The sequence below is a fragment of the Propithecus coquereli genome, unplaced genomic scaffold, assembly GCF_000956105.1.
Source record: "Propithecus coquereli isolate 6110/MARCELLA unplaced genomic scaffold, Pcoq_1.0 Scaffold94, whole genome shotgun sequence".
Taxonomy (NCBI): domain Eukaryota; kingdom Metazoa; phylum Chordata; class Mammalia; order Primates; family Indriidae; genus Propithecus; species Propithecus coquereli.
In genome coordinates, this window is record NW_012155729.1 from 3,698,982 (window position 1) to 3,717,743 (window position 18,762).

The window sequence follows — 18,762 nt, forward strand, 5'->3', positions numbered from 1 at the left end:
GGCCGCAGCGAAAGCTCCTCTGGCTGGAGGGAAGGTGGAGGGGTCAGAAGCGTCTGTGGGCCGGGTGATTGTTGTTGTTGTTTCTCTGATGTTCAGCTCATCTGGCTCTTGCGGCCTGTGTGAGCTGCATGAAAGGCAAAGGAAAGGAAGGGGCTTCAAAAGGATGTGGACTGAGTCTGAGACGAGATTCTCCGCTCTGTGGGCAAATCAAGGCCGCGCTGTTTTAACCATAGCTCAGCCAGCACCCAGCAAACGCTCATCTTTGCGCCGCGTCTCTCTCCATCCAGCAGAGATGGAAGGTGAAGATTAGAACAACTCACTGCGCACAGAAAGCGTCTAGGTGGCAAGTTACTACACTTTACAGAGGACATAGCGGTGCCTTGGGAGCTCGGGTCACCTGGCGAAGAAATGATCTGGCTCTTGCCCTGCAGCGGTTCCTCTTCTGTGTCAGATCCAGCAGGAACTCCACGGACACGCCTAATGTCACAAGTTGTCCCCTCTTTCCTTGGGAAACCCTTGGGAAACCAGCCGTTTGGGCCTTACAGCAGGTGAGTGTTTTTGGTGCAAAATAAAATAACATAGAAGACGTTGAATATTCCTTTTAATAGTATCATAGACTCTGAGAACTGGAAGAGACCTCGACGATCGTTTAGATCAACCTCCACATTTTGCAGATAAGGAAACTGAGGCTGGGGTCATTCCATGAGTTCGGACTGGAGCCAGGTCCTCTGCCTCCCAGTTCTATGTTTCTCCATCACACAGAATCATAATCTTCAGGAGAGACTGTGCTCTTCACCCACCCGTCGAAGGCTCTCTCTCACCGAGAGGCAGAGCTGTGCCTAAACTATCCGGCTGATGGGAGGTGTTGTGTGATGTTGTGGTTTAGTTCAGATCACTATCTTTGAAGAAGTCAGAGCGCTCAGGCCCTCCCTTGGGGGTTATTTATATAATAATAACAACGATGTCTGAGACCTGCCTGCATGCTGCTCCTTGGTATATATCACCTGCGGTGCTCACTACAGCTCTGAAAGATGGATATTGTCACCCTGCTTTACGCAGCAAGAGACTGTGGTTCAGAGAGTTTAAGTAAGTTGTCCAGACCGCCCAGCTCAGGGTGGTAGGACAGGAGTCACGCGAAAGTCTATTGCTGCCCTCCTTTCTGGCTTTTTAAAAGATCTCACTTTTACTTTCAGGAAATTCTTTCAAACACCAAACCTAAACATGCAGGAAGAAGCAAGGATGAAGAGGACAGAAGTGTGAGAAGCGTGTAGAAAAGGTTCGTGGAGGCAATGCATTCTGTGGCTGTTTGTTATTTGAGAGCAGAGTTAGAATACTGATTAAATCTGGACTTTGCAAAGTCCGGTTTCTCGTTAAAATGTTGAAAATTACATCTAGCATGAAAGAGTAAAGTGAATAGCTTACAGATTCATGCAAAAAAGAAATAAAATAGGATAAAAACTTATTTAAGTCAAGGGAGAAAAATGCATAGAAAGAGAAGATTAAAAATAAAGAACAAAATAAGAGAGTGGAAATTATCAAAATATGTCATTAATAATTCCCAATGTGAACACGCTAACTGTGTAGTTAAAGAAAAAAATGTTGAACTGTACTTTAAAAATATATAGTTAGATGTGTATAAGACACACACTTAAAGCATTAAGGTTCCTAATGCTTGAGAGTAAAAAATGTGCAATTACAGCCCAAAAGAAATTTATATTAATGTCAGACTTCAAGACAAAACCATGAACGGAAATCCAGAAGTGAGTATATATTATTAAAGTTTCAATTCTCTAGTAAAACATAAAAATTCTATACTTGTATGTGCTCAATAACATTGCTTCAAAAAATGAAAAACAAACATGAGGAAAACATAAAATTTATCTATTTGTATGCACCCAATAACAGAGCTTCAAAATATACAAAGCAAATACTGACAAAATAAGGATAAGTTTACAAATCTACTATCATAATGAAAAATTATAATCACGTCTTCCTTTGTGATGGATAGATCAAGCAGACCAAATAAATTAGTAAGAATAAGCAAAATGTAATAAACACAATTAACCAATTTGATATAATGAACAACTATGGAAAACCATTCCAACAACAGCAGAATCAACTCTTTTCCCAAGCACATGTGAGACATTTATTTGGTAGGAGAGGCGTTGAAGGAGATTCAGGGGCAGAAGAGTGGGTACTATGGTGTAGAAAAATGGAAATCTAGATGATGACTAAAGAAAAGGAAAATAACAATACGAGAGGCAGGATGAGGCCGGTGCACCATGAGCAGCTTGTAATGACTGATTCAAACTCTTAATCTAAATGTTAAAGGAATGAATAAGTAAAGAAAATAAAAACAAAAAAGGCTTAATATGAAACCAAGGCATCTCTAGAGCATCGTAAGAGCAGTTCAGACAACAAGGAGAGCTTTATCCATGCTAGCACCAAAGGACAGCAGTCTCTGGCTCCGTTGAAGAAAGACTTGGTTGAGGACCTTTTCCTGGGAGAAGCCATTCCCGGAGGTTGCGATGGGAAAATGGCGGCTAACCGCGGGTTGCTGCACTCAGATCTAGTCTTTGGGAAGAATATTTTCGGTGGTAGTGTGCAGTCTTCCCCTAATGTCTTTTGCTACTCCAAAATCCCACCCAGGATGGCACATGTCATTTAGTTGTCACATGTCCCGAGGCTTCTCTCGGCTGTGACAGTGTCTCACTTTCCTGGTTTGTGATGACCTTCTCGGTTTTGAGGAACACTGGTCAGATATTTTTGTAGGATGCCTCCCTATGGGATTGGAATTTGTCTAATGTTTTTCTCATGATTAGACTGGGATTAGGAGGATGATGGCTTTCATGGGATCCTCAAAGTCATCCGTGACCAAAAACATGTTAAGAAGGAATCAGTGTGGGAGTTTCCCAGAGTCCTGACTTTGGAGTTTTTACCATGTCCCAAGAGCTGTTCTAAGCCCTTTGCATATATTAACTCATTTAATTCTGACAGCAACACTATGAAGTTAAGATTATTATTGCCATTTTACAGATGTGGACGCTGAGGTAAAGAGCGATTTGTTAAGTTGCCTGAGATCACTTATCCAGCTCACACAGCTAGGGGACCCACAGTCCCAGAGCTGGGATTCTCTCCCAGGCAGCCTGGCTTTAGAGCTCTTGGGGAAGACAACGGTACAAAGAAAAGGGAGGTATGACGATAGATACAGTGGAAACCTAAAAGAGAACAAGAGACTACTATGAAAATGTTTCGACAAATTTGAAAACAGATGAAATGGGAAACTGTAAAACTATAGATGGATAGGTAAAAAACTAGATTCAAGAACAAATTGATTTAAGAAGAAGAATAAAACTTTCACTATTAAAGAAATTAAATCAGTCATTCAAAGAAATCAACCCATACACGAACACAAAGTTTTACCGAAATACCATCTGTTTTATACAAACTGTTTCAGAGAATCAAAAAAAAAAAAAAAAGGCAAGTCTTCCTGATTCCTTTTATGGGCTTAGTTTCATCTTTCTGTTGAGCCTGTGCAGGACCATAGAAAAAGGAATATCGTAAGGCAGCCTCACCTATGAAAATAGATGTAAGAATCCCGAATAAAATATTTGCACCAGATTCTAGCAATGTGTTAAGGAAAACACCCATTCTGACCAATTAGAATTTATCCCAGCAATAACAAATAGTTTAACATTAGAAAGTCTCTTGATGTAATTCACTACTTTTACTGTTTAAAGGGGGGAAAATCATATGGTCATTTTAATAGAAGAAAAAGAACATCCAATGATGACTAAAATAATACCCATTAATGACTAAATGAAAAAAAAAAACTTTAAAGATAGTAGAAATAGCAGTGAACTTCCTTAATGAATAAAAGGTAGGCCCTGAAAACTTATGGCAAACACTTACAGGATACCTAAAAGCCTTCAATTTAATGGCAGAAGTATACAATGCCTACTTTTATCCAACATCATATCGAGCATCCTAGTCAGTGCAATGAAACAAGTAAAAGAAATAGGAGGAATAAAGAGTGGATAAGAAGAAATAAAAATGTCATTTATAAATAATGATGTGTGCTTAGAAAACCCGGGAATCTACAATTATCCAAAGGCTAATTTTCCATCATACATAAAGAACTCATACCAGTCAATAAGTAAAAAGCAAAACACCCTGTAGAAAAACAGACAAAGGACATGAACACGTAGGCCACAGAGACCAATAAACTGGTGGAAGCATGCCCAGTATCCCCAGTACTCACTGAAACCAAAGATAGTGATGATACTTCATTTCATTTCAGCAGATTGGCAAAGATGTCAAGATTTCTCGATGCTAAGTGATGGTGAGGAACATGTGAGGAGTTTGGGCAATCTCATAAATTACTGATGAAGGGTGTAAATTAGTGTAGCTACTTCAAAGAGCAATTGAAAAATATCACAGTAAAATCGAAGCTGTCCCTGTTCTAGGACCAGCAATCTATCTTCTAGGTATGTTCCCTAGAGATATTCTTGCACATGCGCACGCGTTCAAGGCTATTTAGCACAGCACTGCTTGTAACAGGGAGAAATTAGACACCCTCTAACTGTCCATCTATAATGATACAATGTAATAATACACAGGAGTTAAAAAGCATAAACAAGTATCAAGAACAAATCTCAACAACACAGTGTTGGGGGGGAAGCAAATTGTGAAAGGAAACATATTACATATTTATGTATATTTAAAATTTAAAAAACAAACCAGTAGTGTATATTGCATTAGAAGATACACCCCAAGTTTACGAGAGTAATCATTTGAGAGGAAGAATGGATTAGGTTGGATCCAGAGGGAACGTTGCTGTATCTGTAGCGTGTTTTAAAACTAAGCAAAAAAGGACACGAAGCCACCAGGGTAAACTGTAAACGCTTACTGAAGGCTGATGGCAGGCACATGCATCTTTGCGCTTTTTAGTAATTTAAAAATATTTATAGAGCAAATGGCTTTTCACTGCCAACCCGCCAAATCCTCAGATAACTAATTCTTTCCTAAGTCGCCTTCTGCAGGAAATAAGGAGTTCAGGGCTTTTTTTTTTTTTTTTTGAAACACAGTCTCACTCTGTTGCCCAGGCTAGATAATGCCATGGCATCAGCCTAGCTCACAGCAACCTCAAACTCCTGGGCTCAAGCGATCCTCCTGCCTTGGCCTCCTGAGTAGCTGGGACTACAGGCACACACCACCATGCCCAGCTAATTTTTTCTATGTATTTTTAGTTGTCCAGCTAATTTCTTTCTATTTTTAGTAGAGACAGGGGTCTCATTTTTGCTCAGGCTGGTCTTTAACTCATGAGCTCCTGGACACAATCAGGCTGGTGCCAACGTGCCCACCCCCTCATCCCCTAATCCTCCCGCCTCAGCCTCCCAGAGTGCTAGGATTACAGGCGTGAGCCGCTGCACCCTGCTGAGTTCAGGGATTCTTCCCTACAGTTTGTGGCTATGGAAATTGATCAGAGGAAGCAAACTCCCTGTCCCCCAACTTGGCAGCCCATCCTCAGTGGGAAAGTCTGCCTCCCGATTTTATTTATCAAGTTGACTGTCTCCATCCTCTCTGTCCTCAGCGGCTGAACTCAACAAAACAATTAAGGCTGGAGCATCTTCCCAGAGAAGGCAGTAAGAGGATGTTGAAAACGGCATAATTACAGTGATATAAAATCTAATATATGCATAGGACCAGAACAAAAAAATGGGATTGTGCAAAATATCCCTGGCAGGGTGGGTACTTCACCCCCCACCACCCTCGCCCGCTGTCTGGCTGGAGCGGCACCCACAGGCCACGCGGGAGCCTTGTCTGGCTTCGTAGCACCCTTCGAACGGGCCGCGGTGGGCACTGTGTGAGGACTCGGGCGTTTTGGCAGCGGCACTGCTGACGCCCGTTAACGTATTCGCTCAAACAAACGTCCACCCCAGCTCTTTCGCTGAGCGAGCACCAGCGCGGAGGGAAACTAGGCAGAAGCACAGTGCCTGTCACTGAGGGGCGGAAGGGAAGTTGCTGTCGTCAAAGGCACCCGATTCCCTGGGGCAGGAGAGGGAGCCCATCCCAAGGGACTTGGACACATTTCTGTAGTAATTAGCACTGACCGTCTGCGAGTTGCTTGTTATCTGACCCACACTTTTTGGGGCCTGGCTGGGTGAAATAGTCAAAGTTTCCACAACTGAGAATGAGTGACTCACGGGGTAGGACCCGTTTGGAGAACAACCGTGCCTCATTCAACGCTTGCTACGAGAGAAGTGGGATTAGGGGGTCGGGGATCTAAGTATTTTCTCTTGACTTGGAAGGGAAAGGGAGGCAGGGACCACAAACGTCCCTCCACACAGCCGTCTCTAAACTGCCACGTTGTGGGATCTCAAACGCTTCAGTAAGTGAAATGTAGGGTGTCGGTTGTTTCCTAACCCCAGGACTCGTCTCAGTCGCTAACAAGCTTCGGTGCACTAAAGAGTTAACCACAAGCTCACCACAGACTGTCACCCTGATTAAAATTAAAGGGTTATCAGATTTAGAAAAAGGGGGGGAGGGTAGAAATAGATTCTTTTTCTTCCTCTGAAATCTAATAGCAGCTTTCCCTCAAATTTTTGAAACCAATTTCTTGGGACAGAGTCCTATTTTTAGCAGAAATATGCTAAATCGGTGAACCCCACCCACCGTCTTCTGCAAGGAGAGAGAGACTTCTGTGAAATCGGGCCATGGAGCCGAGGAGATTTTCAACTCGACGGAATTTCCCCTGAGATTTTAAAGAAAGACCAGATAAGTAAGCACAAAGCCAGGCAGAAACTCAAGACCAGAAGGGAAACAGAAAAGAAGGAAAGAGAAAAAGTCATCGGAAGTGATGGCGACCCCGGGAGCAATGCCGCGAAGTGGGCGCCAGGAGGGGCTGGGCACGTTGGACCAGCCTGATTGTGTCCAGCGCGTTAAGCCAAGTGTCCAGAACTGGGCCCCTGCCCGGGGCCCCTGGCGGCCAGCTCTGCCCTGCTCCTCGCCCGCTCCCGCGGTGCCTCTTTTCCTTCCAGCTCTCGAGAATTCACATTCAGCTTTAAGCAAGACACCAGTTGTACCCACTGTGCATCTCTGACGGGGGTCAAACCCTCCCCTGGAGAATGCAAATGTGGAACCGTGGGCTGCAAACCATGGCAAGTGGGCGCATTCACTGAGGTTCTGGGGTCCTGGGTGCTTGGGCTGCTGCCCTGCTTGGCCGCCCACAGAGATTTTGCACAGGGACAGGCTTTTGGCACCGTTTAACCTACAATCTTAACATAACCTTCGCCCTGCCTTTCCCTGCTTAACATAAAGGGTCACTGGGCCGTGTGGACACAACTGACCCTAGCAACAGCTCCCGCACTGACAGCATTTCCATCCCAACCTGGCGCCGTGCGTGGCGCCTGACGCGGTGGAGGCCAGGAGTGTGGCCTGTGCCACGCCAAGCGCGCAGGACGAGTGCGACGGAATGAGAGGTCGGCGAAGGCTGGCGTGTCACCCCAGGGGTGTCCCAAGCTACAGCACCCAAGAGAAGCCCAGGAGCCAGCCCAAGGGAGATGAACTCGGGGATGGCTCAAAGGGCGACTTAAAAAGGGAGACCAAGGCCTTGCCTGAGAAGCCCAGGCGGCCAGTGACACCCGTTGGCGGCTTGCTTCCTGCCCACTGCCGCGGGCGCGCGGCTTCTGGCCAGGTCGGCCAGCCCCTCGCTTTCTTGCGTGAGTGAATTACCGCTTCGCAACCTCAGTTTCCTCATCTGTAAGATGGGAATGGTGACAACAGTCCGTCTCCTTGGTTGTCGTGGGGACTCTGTGGGACCGTAGGGGCAGAGCTGCCACACGGGGCCTGGCTGGCTGGGCAGGCATGTGACCGCATGGCAGGGGGCAGACGCCGCAGTTCCTCCGCGCTGGCCCCCGAGAACCCACGCCGAGAAGTGGGACCCGCGACACCCTGGGAGAGGGAAAGTGAAACCGTGGTCTGGGTGGTGACAGGCGGTGAGAGCGGCGGAAGCCAGAAGTGACCTGGGCGACCAGGGAAGAGCATCAGGCTGAAACGCTCGCCCCGTGGTCTCCGGGCGCCAGCAGGGTGTCTGGGGAAACTGCCCTTTTATTCTAAAAAGGCTTTTTTCCTTTTTGTAATTGTTTGTTTTGCTTTCAACTTAAAATAAGGAGTTTTCTTGTTACAAAGGTTCTTTCTGTTCTAAATCAGGCTCTGAACAGAGGTGTCACTACCGCAAGGGCCGGAAGCAGATGCCACACCGGTGCTCAGCTGGGTTGCAGGCTCTGCCTGGTGTCAGCGCTGGGGAAGCCACCAAGGCCTGCCCACGGCCTGCGCGATGTCACGCACGCCGCCGGTGTCAGCCCCAAAACTCCCGGGAAACTCTCGGAGCGCCGGGGCAGGAAGAGGCTGACATCAGCTCATACCCTGGGGACTTCAAACAAAACTTTCAGAAATGAGTCCTGTGCCCTTTACTTGGTAACATGATAAACTGATCTTTTTCTGAGAAGATGAGCCAATTTGCTTCAAGGGGCTCATTTTCATGGGGAAAAAATATGTATAGATACAAATTTTTTTTTTTAAAGAAACACAACTGCTTTGCTTAAAAAAAAAACAACAACATAATAATGTAAACTGCACGGATGAGGTTTCTTCCTCCCTCCCTGCCTTCCTTCCTCTCTCGGAGAGGTTGTGGACGTCTAGGATGGGAGCATGGTTCCCACGCGGCCGCCCTGGCTATAAAGGATGCGTCTAAGATACTTGGGGGCAGGAAGAGCCATCAAACTGCTTGTTATTAAAGGAATTTAAATACTCCCACTTGAAATACTCCCGTTTTCTCTGTAAAGGAATTTCTTGAGCAAAACAAAACTCCCCATCTTCTATGTTATTCTAAATTCAAGATTAGTGGTGTCTGATTTTAATAATTTTCATAGTTAAGGATGACAAAACAATGCTCTTCACTCTCCTTTCTGCTCCAGATGTTGCTGTAAATGAGAGGCGGCGCCTGACCCACCACGTGCTGGGTCTTGCGGGAGTAAGGAACGTCCATCTGTGTGTTCTACGGACTCTTTCTTTAGACGTGTGTCTCGGCACTTAGCTTTGTCACAGTCGTCTGTGTGGTCTCTTTCTCTCCTGCTGGGTGGTGAGTTCTGGGAAGTTAAGGACTGGATCCGATTCACTTCTGTGTCTCTAACCCTGTGTCTGACGTGTAGTAGTTGCTCAATAAACGTTTCCTGAATGAACCCTGTTGCTCCCCTCTTCCACCTGCTCACCCCCGGCCCATCTGTGGCTGCGACTGGTACAGCAACATTTTCACTCAGAAAAACCTCACAGGAGAGAAAACTACGCCCTCCAACCCCTACAGGCACACACCTATCCTTGCCGTTGTTTTTTATTGCTGAGAGTACAGAAAGCAGCGAGCTTCTGAAGGAGGCATCTATTTTAGTCCCAAACAGAAAAGAGTGGGTGATTCCGTGGGCAGACACGGCAATTCCTGAATGTGGTGTGGTGACTCATGCCCGGAGGTGCTCAGAATTTCCTCTGTTTTGCGGCTGCCGGGGCAGACGCAGCTGCTCTGCTTTCTCTGAAGCACCGTCCAATGCAAGGAAGACAGGCCAGCTGCATGGGGGGCAGGGGGGGTGGGGGCTGGGGGTGTCCTACGGCAGCCCAGCCGTGGTCCGGGCTCTGTGGGCACGGGAGCAGCGAGGCGTGCCGCAGAGCGCACCGACTTCAGCTTTGTGGGAAGCAAAGATCAGCTTCCCGGTGAACGCGGCACACGGCGTTGACAGTTAGCGGCCGTGAGAACTGCAGCAAAGCACGGGCTCCGGGACGAGACCGTCTGGCTCACAGCCCGGCTCCTGAGCGCTGTGTCGTGTCGGAAAACTCGTTTAACCTCTGAGCTTCAGTTTGCCAGATGCAAAGTGGGGATGATAATAAGACCTGCCTGTTTTGAGAACTAACTGGAGTAATACAACGGCTTAACGTGACACCCGAAAGCACTCAGGCAATGAATATTAGCTCTCACTGCTCTCAGGAGCATTCGAGACGTTGGTTAGAACAAGGCTTAAAGCACATACGCCTCAAAGAGAAAGCAGGTGTCAGCGTCGGTGCCGGAACCAGCTGTGCCCCCTGCTCCTCTTTCCTTCGCTCTAGCAGGTTAGGAGACTGGTCTGTTCTCCATGCTCCTCAGGGTAAAGGAACCAATTATTATCCTTTAAAACACACTGCTCTGTGTTCTATTGGGAAAACCCAATTACTGCTAGTCCAATCGCACCGGCTCGTTTTTCCACTGCGTCCAGCAGGAGGTGGGGGAGGCAGCAAGCTCAGCTGGCCGCACCTTCCTCCCCCGGGCACAGGACGCCAACGCTTCTGATCGGTATCTTGCCCTTCCCCTCTCCTCCCTCTTCCTCCCAGCACGGTGACCTTCCGGTCAACCTCTGCCCATTCCACGCACACTTTGGTGCCTCAGAGTTCTCTGCCAGCTGAAACCCCCCCCTGGGCGCAGGATGCCTGGAACTGGGGTGGGAGCTGCAGGCGCAGCTGCTGGCCAAAAGCCCCGGGAGTTGGTGGCGTGGGTGTGGGGTGCAGGAGTGGCTGTCGGGAGCCAGGCCCAGGGGTGCTAGCCTTGTGGTTTGTAGGTGGCTGGGGCTGGGTCGGGCAAGAAATCTGGATGTAGGGAAATAAGGCCCAGGACTTCTTTGGCCATTATCCGGTGGTGTCATGTGGTGCTGGTGATGCTAATCAATATTCCATCGTATCAAGGAAACCACGAGAGACCAGCAACACCTGCAGACACTGGAGGATTAAAGGGAGCTGAGGAGCACTTGGGTTCTTTTTATCTGAGCAAAAGCATTGGTTTCCATGGGAGAATCACTGGCACTTGAGCCTCATTTTGCTCAGCACATACACCAAAAAATGCACCTATATTTAAATATGGCTCAATATGGCTTTTCAATTGTCCTGCTAAACTCCTCAGTCTTCAGTTTGCTGCTCATGGAGCATGGCTCATGTATACAGCTGTAGCAAAATCATTAGAAAATATCATCCTCCAGCCCGTCCTGATGTTCAGAAGCACCGTTCGGAGCCAGTACGCCCCAGCCCCACCTTCTCCGAGAAGCCTTTTCTAACCCTCCCTGTTCCGATCACTCACGGCATTCGTCGGCCTTGCTGTATCGACTTTGCAACACGGGGTGTCGCAAAAGTCGCCGTACACAGGGAAAATGGGAAAATGTAGCTAAATGTACTTTTATTTACAAAATATTCATTACAAAATCTTACAAACTTTTTCCTTTGCATGGAGACTTTTTGTTTTTTTCTTTGAGACAGAGTCTGGCTCTGTTGCCTGGGCTAGAGTGCCGTGGCGTCAGCCTAGCTCACAGCAACCTCACACTCCTGGGCTCAAGCAATCCGACTGCCTCAGCCTCCTGAGTAGCTGGGACTACAGGCATGCGCCACCATGCCTGGATAATTTTTTTTCTATATAATTTTAGTTGTCCTGCTAATTTCTTTCTATTTTTAGTAGAGATGGGGGTCTCACTCTTGCTCAGGCTGGTCTCGAACTCCTGACCTTGAGTGATCCTCCCACCTCGGCCTCCCAGAGTGCTAGGATTACAGGCGTGAGCCTGCATGGAGACTTTGGGGACACCCTGTATTTGATCTTTTCCAGACTGGTTTTCCCATTTGAATCCCGGGTTCTATGTGGGTAGAAGCAATGCATATTTCTGCTCTCATGCAACAGCCCAGCTACTGAACACGGGGTCCGTGCACCAAAGACACAGGCCTCATGCGGGAACCTGTTTGCGCCAGAATCAAAATCTTCTTTATGACAAAATTCCCAGGTGATTTGTAAATGCATTAAGGTTTGGAAAGTGCTGCTCTAGTGCACCTATTCTTGGTCAGTAGAAACAAAATAATGGAATCAGACCAGCCACGGGCATCATTATTCTGTCTCTCTAAACCGGTGATTTTCAGCCCTAATTGAATCTTGAATGATTTGAGAAACTTAAAAAAAAGTTATTGTTGTGTTTGGTTCTGCTCCCCAGAGAGACTAGCTTGATGGGTCTTAGCCAGTCTTGGACATCACTTTTTAAAGCATCCCAGGTGCTCATTCTGATGCACAGCTGGCGTTCGACCCCTTACTCTAAATATGTTTCCCAGTGGGAATTGTGTTCTCTTATTGAGGAAGGCAAATCCCAGAGTAATTGTAAAACTGATCAAATAGCCGAAAACTATCTGAGTAATCCTAGAGCGGGAAATACCTAAAATTTCTAGAGATGATTATATAATTGTTTTCCCCTAACTGAGTGATTTACTTGAAAGCTTGGCGGGGGATTCAGGGATGGATGCTGACTCATGGGCAGACACTCCTGGCTTCTCTTGGGAGGCTTCCAGATGGGAATCTCTCCGCAGATGTTTCGCCTCCACTGTTAACCCACGAGCAGTTTGAGGACAAGGACTGGAAGCTTTTTCATCCCTGTGATCCTAGTGGGTGATGGATGGACAAAGGACTGTCACTTGGAATCAATTTAAGGACATGCAGGGCATTCTGGACTGAAATTTAAGAGGCTCGGACTCTAGTCAACCCTCTATTTGAACTCTTTCAGGGATGAGGGGCTTATAACTTTTTGAAGCAATCAATCGAATTAAATCTTCTTTTCTTTTCTCTCGGGGAGTGGCCTGGGATAAGGAGAAGAGAAACAGGCTCCTGCTCATATAAAACTTCTCCTGTGGGAAACAAGGGCATTGTCTGAGGGCAAAATTTCCCTGCACAAGCAAACAGCAGAAGGCCTCCCCAACGGTTAGTGTTTTTGCTTGACACCTACAGCGGCAGCAGTTATACGGGAGGCAGGTCACACTCCAGCGTAGCGCGGCACCGTTTAAGAGCTGGAAATAACCTACGACCAGCCGTTAGGCTTGGTCTGTTGACACTCAAAGGTTGCTCAGCCCTGACCCTGTAGGTAGGTCTTCAGTTGGGAAACTTTTTCATCCAAAAATTCCCCAGCTTGAAAATGCCTTTTAAGCAGAGCTTATTTTATTTCCTTTTCACAATCCCTGACACAGTGGGGATGGGGCTGGAAGGAGTTTCAAGATCTCTGGGTCATTGTTCTCATTCTACAGAGAGAAATCCATCAAAAGTCACGTCCTTCGCCTGTCTTCTCTTTCTTCCTCCAACAATGTCGCTAGGAGGTGCCTGGGCCCACTTTCTGCTTCTTGCCAGGTTTATTGTCCTCCTAATTCTATCCCCCGCTGACTTCAGGTGAATTCTCTGCTTTTTGGTAAAGTTTCCACTCACCGTGGGGCAATGAAGGAGCAGGGAGTCAGCCCGAGCGGCTGCCGTGCTGAGGGAGAGCCTGCCTTGACGGTGTCTATGGCTATCGGAGGAACGGCTTCAGCAAAAAAATCACACAGGAGTATTCAGAATACTCAAGGATTTGGCTGGAAAAAAAAAGTCCACGACTACTCTTTGAGCTGTGGAGCCCATCAGCTGTTTTTTATTAGCGTCTCTGACGCATTAATGAAGCCCACGCTCTCAGTACAGAATTAAAAGCCAATTCTTTTTCAACTCTCAAAGCTAAAATGAAGCACAGGCATAGGCGACATGTCCAACTGCCTAGTGGAGACACCTTGCTTTAGGGAAAGTGGTGATGGTTTTATGAGGTGTCCCATTGCACACCAAAGCCCCATGTCTCCAAGTTGCGGATGGAAGGTGAACAAGGTAGCGGTGGTAAGAATACTTTGGGATCTAGAGACATTGAAAGAGTAAATGGGAAAGGTTAAAGCTTTTGTGTTTTAATGACAAAGGTGAATGATATTTCTTAGGTTCCTCCAAAAAAAAAAAAATGACAAGGTGAAGATGTGAAATCCCAGTGTGGGCAGTCGTCTTTACAAGAAGGGATAATTAGACAAACATTTCATCATAATGGGTTCCTGCACTATGTTGTTTCTTTTTAAATTTTCGAGTCTAGGGGATACAGATCTGATCACAGAATTCCTAGAATGAAAGAAAGATGATCAAGGGACGTAGAAACTCTCAGAATTTCCACACTTCTGAGAAAAGCGCCTTCAATAACGTGCCGTTTTGGCAACACCAGGAGAATTCTCTTTCTGACCACATCCCAGGGCCCACTAATACGGAGACTCTCAAAGCCCGAGTTGACTAATCCACCCCCCATAACCCATCACCATGTTAAATGGTGGCTTTGGAAATTTTCAGAATGAAAATCTGCCTTATGAATCAGCTAGAAATTGAATCTGTTGAAAGTCTGATTTCGTTAGAGAGCTCTTACCCCTGAGGAGTAAGAAACCTTGTTTATTTTAGGACTGGGTTCCCTTTGGAGGAAAAAGTCTGAGGTGAGATGACCCCTTGCCCTGGACTGGTTCCTGGGCCACCTGCCGATCCCGGAAACTCAATCCTTGGCATTCTCTTTGGCTGCTTGGTGCTCATTTACGTCTTGGTTGGACTATTTTAAGAGCCTCATGACCTGTCTCGGTGCACCTGACCTCTCTCCGCCCTGTGCCAGAGTCGTCTCCATAGAGCTCTGACCCTGTTTGCAGTGAACAGAAAGAGAACAGGCCCGGGAGACTGGTCTGAGCCCTGGCTCTGTCCCTTCCTGTGTGATTCTGAGTCTGGGGTTCTTCACCGAGGGGTTCATGACATCCGCATTGCAGAGTGGTTGTGAAGATTACACTAAGACGTATGTCTGGCACATAGAAGGTACTCCATAAATGGTCATTTAAAAAATTTTCTAGTATTGCCTACCAAATGAAGTTAAAAACTTCTAACTTGTTATCTGAGGCCTTGGACCATTCATTTGACCTCTTCCTAACTTCCCAGTCTTAATTCCCAATCTCCCCACATCTCCATCAATGTAGGAGCCACCTCGGACCACGTGCTGTGTCTGTGCTCATACGGCCCTTTCTGTCTGGAGTCTCTGCTCACGGAAATAAATGTGCAGTCCCTCAGGGCTCTGTTGTGCCACCTGTATGAAGCTGACTCTGACAGCCCCGTGGTCCCTTAGACCTTATCGCATTCTGACTTGTATTACTGTTATCGTGTCCATGCCTTTCTCCTGCTCCCTAGGTTACAAATCCCTTAAGGATCAGACTACGTCTTGTTCATTTGTCTATTTCCTATAGTGTTGAAAAGGGGCCTAAGAGGTATTAGACAGATTTTTGGAGAACTGAGTGAATGAAAGAGTCCCCACGATACTCCACTCACCCCGCTGCCACCAAGACCATTCAGATTCTCAGATAAGTCACCCACAGCCAGAAATAACACGCATTGACTTGAAATGTGTCCCCCAGAGATAGGGCATGATGATTTGTAAAGATTTTGCTTTTCTGGCTTGGACTGACTCAGCAAAGACCCCACTGAACAGAAATCACATTCCAGAACTTCCTCAGATCATTCTCACTTTAACTCCAAAGTGGAAACATTCCTACACCCAGGCCGGTGCATAGCCCAACACGACTTGGCCACTTCCCACAGACTAGCAAACAGACTTCTTAAATGCATCATCATATTTCACTTCTTAAATATTTTTTTTCTGCAGCCAGTTAGCATTCTATTTCTTGAAATCATAGACTTTCAAAAAAAAAGAGAAATTATAGACTTTCATATCTTATCTGTCCTCCTGGGTAAGCAAGGGAAGACATTATTAGAAAATTCACACTCAATTAGGAAGAGTGGTTTGAGGTAGAAGTTGGTGGTTTTTTATTACTTTAAAAAAAAATCTTTGAGAAAACCCATTTGAAAGGATGAATGAAATTCAAAATTTGCATATACACACACATACACATACATATACATCATATATATGCACAGGCGCATAGGAAAAAGTAATGTTCTAAAAGTGAGTATGCTTACATTTCCTGAAATTTCTGCAAAGTTGCACTTGTAAGGAGCTTCCTCAGTCTTATTTTCTGAGGCAGTCAGAGTAAAGTACACATTCGTGAAGCCGAACTTTTCTGAGATCTTAAATTATCCCAGTGTTTCATATACAAGTTACCAACATCTCAGCCAAATTAACCTGGACTTAGATTCCTGACAGCTTTTTCTCTTACAGCTGGGGGATGAGGGGTGCTACAGAACAGGAAATTCACAGGAGAGTAAAAGAAAATTTCTTGAGGAATCTACTCATCGGTGTCCAGTTAACACCCAGATATCGTGCCACTCTATTCATCCAGAACTAACTGTCAAGGGCTGTGACAGAGAAGAGAACCCAACAGAGTCCCAAGCCCTCTATACAGATTGGGGCACCAAGGCCTGACATGAGGTCAGGACAAGAGCAGAACCCAGAATCCAGCTCCCTTCTTGGAACTGTCTGCTTGGGTGACCCTCTGGTTCTGTGGCTAGGGAGAGCCGAATTCCAAGAATTTCAAGGTCACCCGTGGACTCTTACCTGCCTTGCCGCAGGGTACCATGATGAATGTGATCACTCCCCACACCAGCAAGTGTGGCTCCATCTTCCTGGCCCTTGGGATGAGCTCTGGCAGCCAAAGGAGATCTTTTTCCACAGAAGGCCAGCTTTCCCGTCAGCCTCTTCTCTGCATCGTGCTGGGAGGATGTGGATAGAAGGCTCAATCCCCTTGTGCCGTCATCCTTGTGGGTCCATGTGGTCTCTGTGAGAGTCAGGAGCTGCTCTCTTTGAGTATTAGACTGGTGTGTTCAGCCAGGAAATTGTGCCTCTCACTCACTTCTCTGATCTCAAATATAGGAAGTGTTTTTTTGATGACAATATAGTTTGCGGTAATTTTTCAGACCAGGTCTTTTTTTTTTTCTCTCAAGTTCAATTGCTGGGAGGTGTGGGCTGGGGTTGGTGAGGAGGACTGAGCTTCGTTTATGAATCTTTTCTTCAGCTTCACTCATAAAAGGAAAGGGAGATTCCCCTGCCGTTGAAGGAGCGGTGAACAAGCACTTCTTGGCAGTGGTCTCATCTAGTATTTTGTAAACTGAGTCTTCCCCCAGCTTTGCAGCTCCCCGGGGAGTCAGCAGGGGCCACATGGGATGGGGGAGCAAAGTCATGCCAAGACCGCGGAGGAGCAGGTGCCAATATTCAGATAATCAAGAAATAAGCAGTGAACTGATACTCAGAATTCATGAATAACCTCCTAAGATTTATAACCAGTACTAGCCGTAATCATTCCACCATGGGATCCTGGGTTCCTGAAAGTGTGTTGTCATCTTGTAAGATGTTTTGCTTTTAGATTTGTCCTTCTCTTAAAAGGTCATGCTAAAAGTGGGCTTTGTTTTTAAACTTTGGACTTTTTTTTTTTTTGGTAAAATTCAATCTTATTTATTTATCAGAGCTCTTTCTTCTGATTTTCGTGAAATGGTTGACTGCGCTTTGCTACCCAGAAATCTGTGTCCATTAGCAATCATATAGTTACAGGAAAATACAATTTAAAAAATATTAGAAAGCAAGCAAAGATATTGACTAGAGGAAGACCATCTGGGCAAGCAAAGGAATGCATGGTTCCAAAATGGAGCACATGCTTTCAGAAAGGCAACTACCTACCTCTAAAAAGAGACCTGGAGTTCTGAAAAGGAACTAAGAGAGGTTTTCAGGCTAAGTACCAGAGTTCACAGAGACAAATAGTGAACTGATCCCTTTCTGGGAATGGGATACTAATCAAAATGTGAAAAGATTCTCTTTTAAGATTCCCGAGCAGGTATAACCTCCTTGCTAGGAACATTTCCAACTGTGTGGGTGAAGCAATTACTATTATTCCCAGGGTTTGTCCCAGTTATTAAGCTGAGGGTTTTTAATAGCTACAGTTACCATCGTATAAGTTTGAAACAAACTTACAGAAAAATTGGAAGAATAATACAAATATGATGTTGGCTGTGGGTTTGTCATATATGGCTTTTATAATTTTAAGGTGTGTCCCATCTATGCCTAAGCATTCTTATCATAAGACAGTGCTCAATTTTGTCAAATGCTTTTTCTTTGTCTATTGAGAGAATCATATAGTCTTCATTTTTGCTTCTATTTATGTGGTGAATTACGTTTATAGATTTGAGTATGTTGAACCATCCTTGTATCTCTGGGATGAAGCCCACTTGGTCATGGTGAATTATTTTTTTGATGTGCAGCTGAATTTGGTTTGCTAAGACTTTATTGAGAATTTGTGTATCAATATTCATAAGGGATATTGTTCTGTAGTTTTCTTTTTTTGTTGTGTTCTTTCCTGGCTTTGGTATTAACATGATACTGGCTTTGTAGAATGAGTGGGGAGTATTTCTTCCTTCTCATTGGTATGAAATAATTTTTGCAGTATAGGTGCCAGTTCTTTGTAGGTTTGATAAAATTTGGGTGTGAAACCATCTGGTCTGGCACTTTTGTTGGAGATTTTTTGTTGCTGCTTCAACTTTGGTGCTTGATATTGGTCTGTTCAGGAGTTCTATTTTTTTCTGATTAAGCCTAGGGAGTTTGTGTGTTTCCAAGAAATTGTCCATTCCCTCCACGTTTTCAAGTTTATGAGCATAGAAATTTTTATAGTATTCAGAGATGATGTTTTGTATTTCTGTGATATCAGTTGTGATTTCTCCTTTTTCATTTCTGATTGAGCTTATTGGAGTCCTTTCTTCTCTGTTTCTGGTTAATCTAACAAGAGGCCCATCAATTTTGTTTATCTTTTCAAAAAAACAACTTTTTGTTTCATTAATCTTCTGTATAATTCTTTTGTTCTTGATTTCATTTAGTTCTACTATGATCTTAGTTATTTCCTTTCTTCTTCTGGGTTTGGGATTGGTTTGCTCTT

General features: G+C 45.5%; 1 protein-coding gene across 1 annotated transcript in view; it reads right to left on the reverse strand.

The window, feature by feature from the left end:
• The window catches only part of IL2RA (interleukin 2 receptor, alpha), a 33,192-nt gene extending 16,569 nt beyond the window's left edge, over positions 1–16,623 (reverse strand). The window contains exon 1 of the mRNA XM_012664926.1: positions 16,401–16,623. Within this exon, the coding sequence (XP_012520380.1) occupies positions 16,401–16,464 (64 nt within the window). The 5' untranslated portion in view covers positions 16,465–16,623. The remainder of the gene's footprint in view (positions 1–16,400) is intronic.
• Between the last annotated feature and the right edge of the window lie 2,139 nt (positions 16,624–18,762).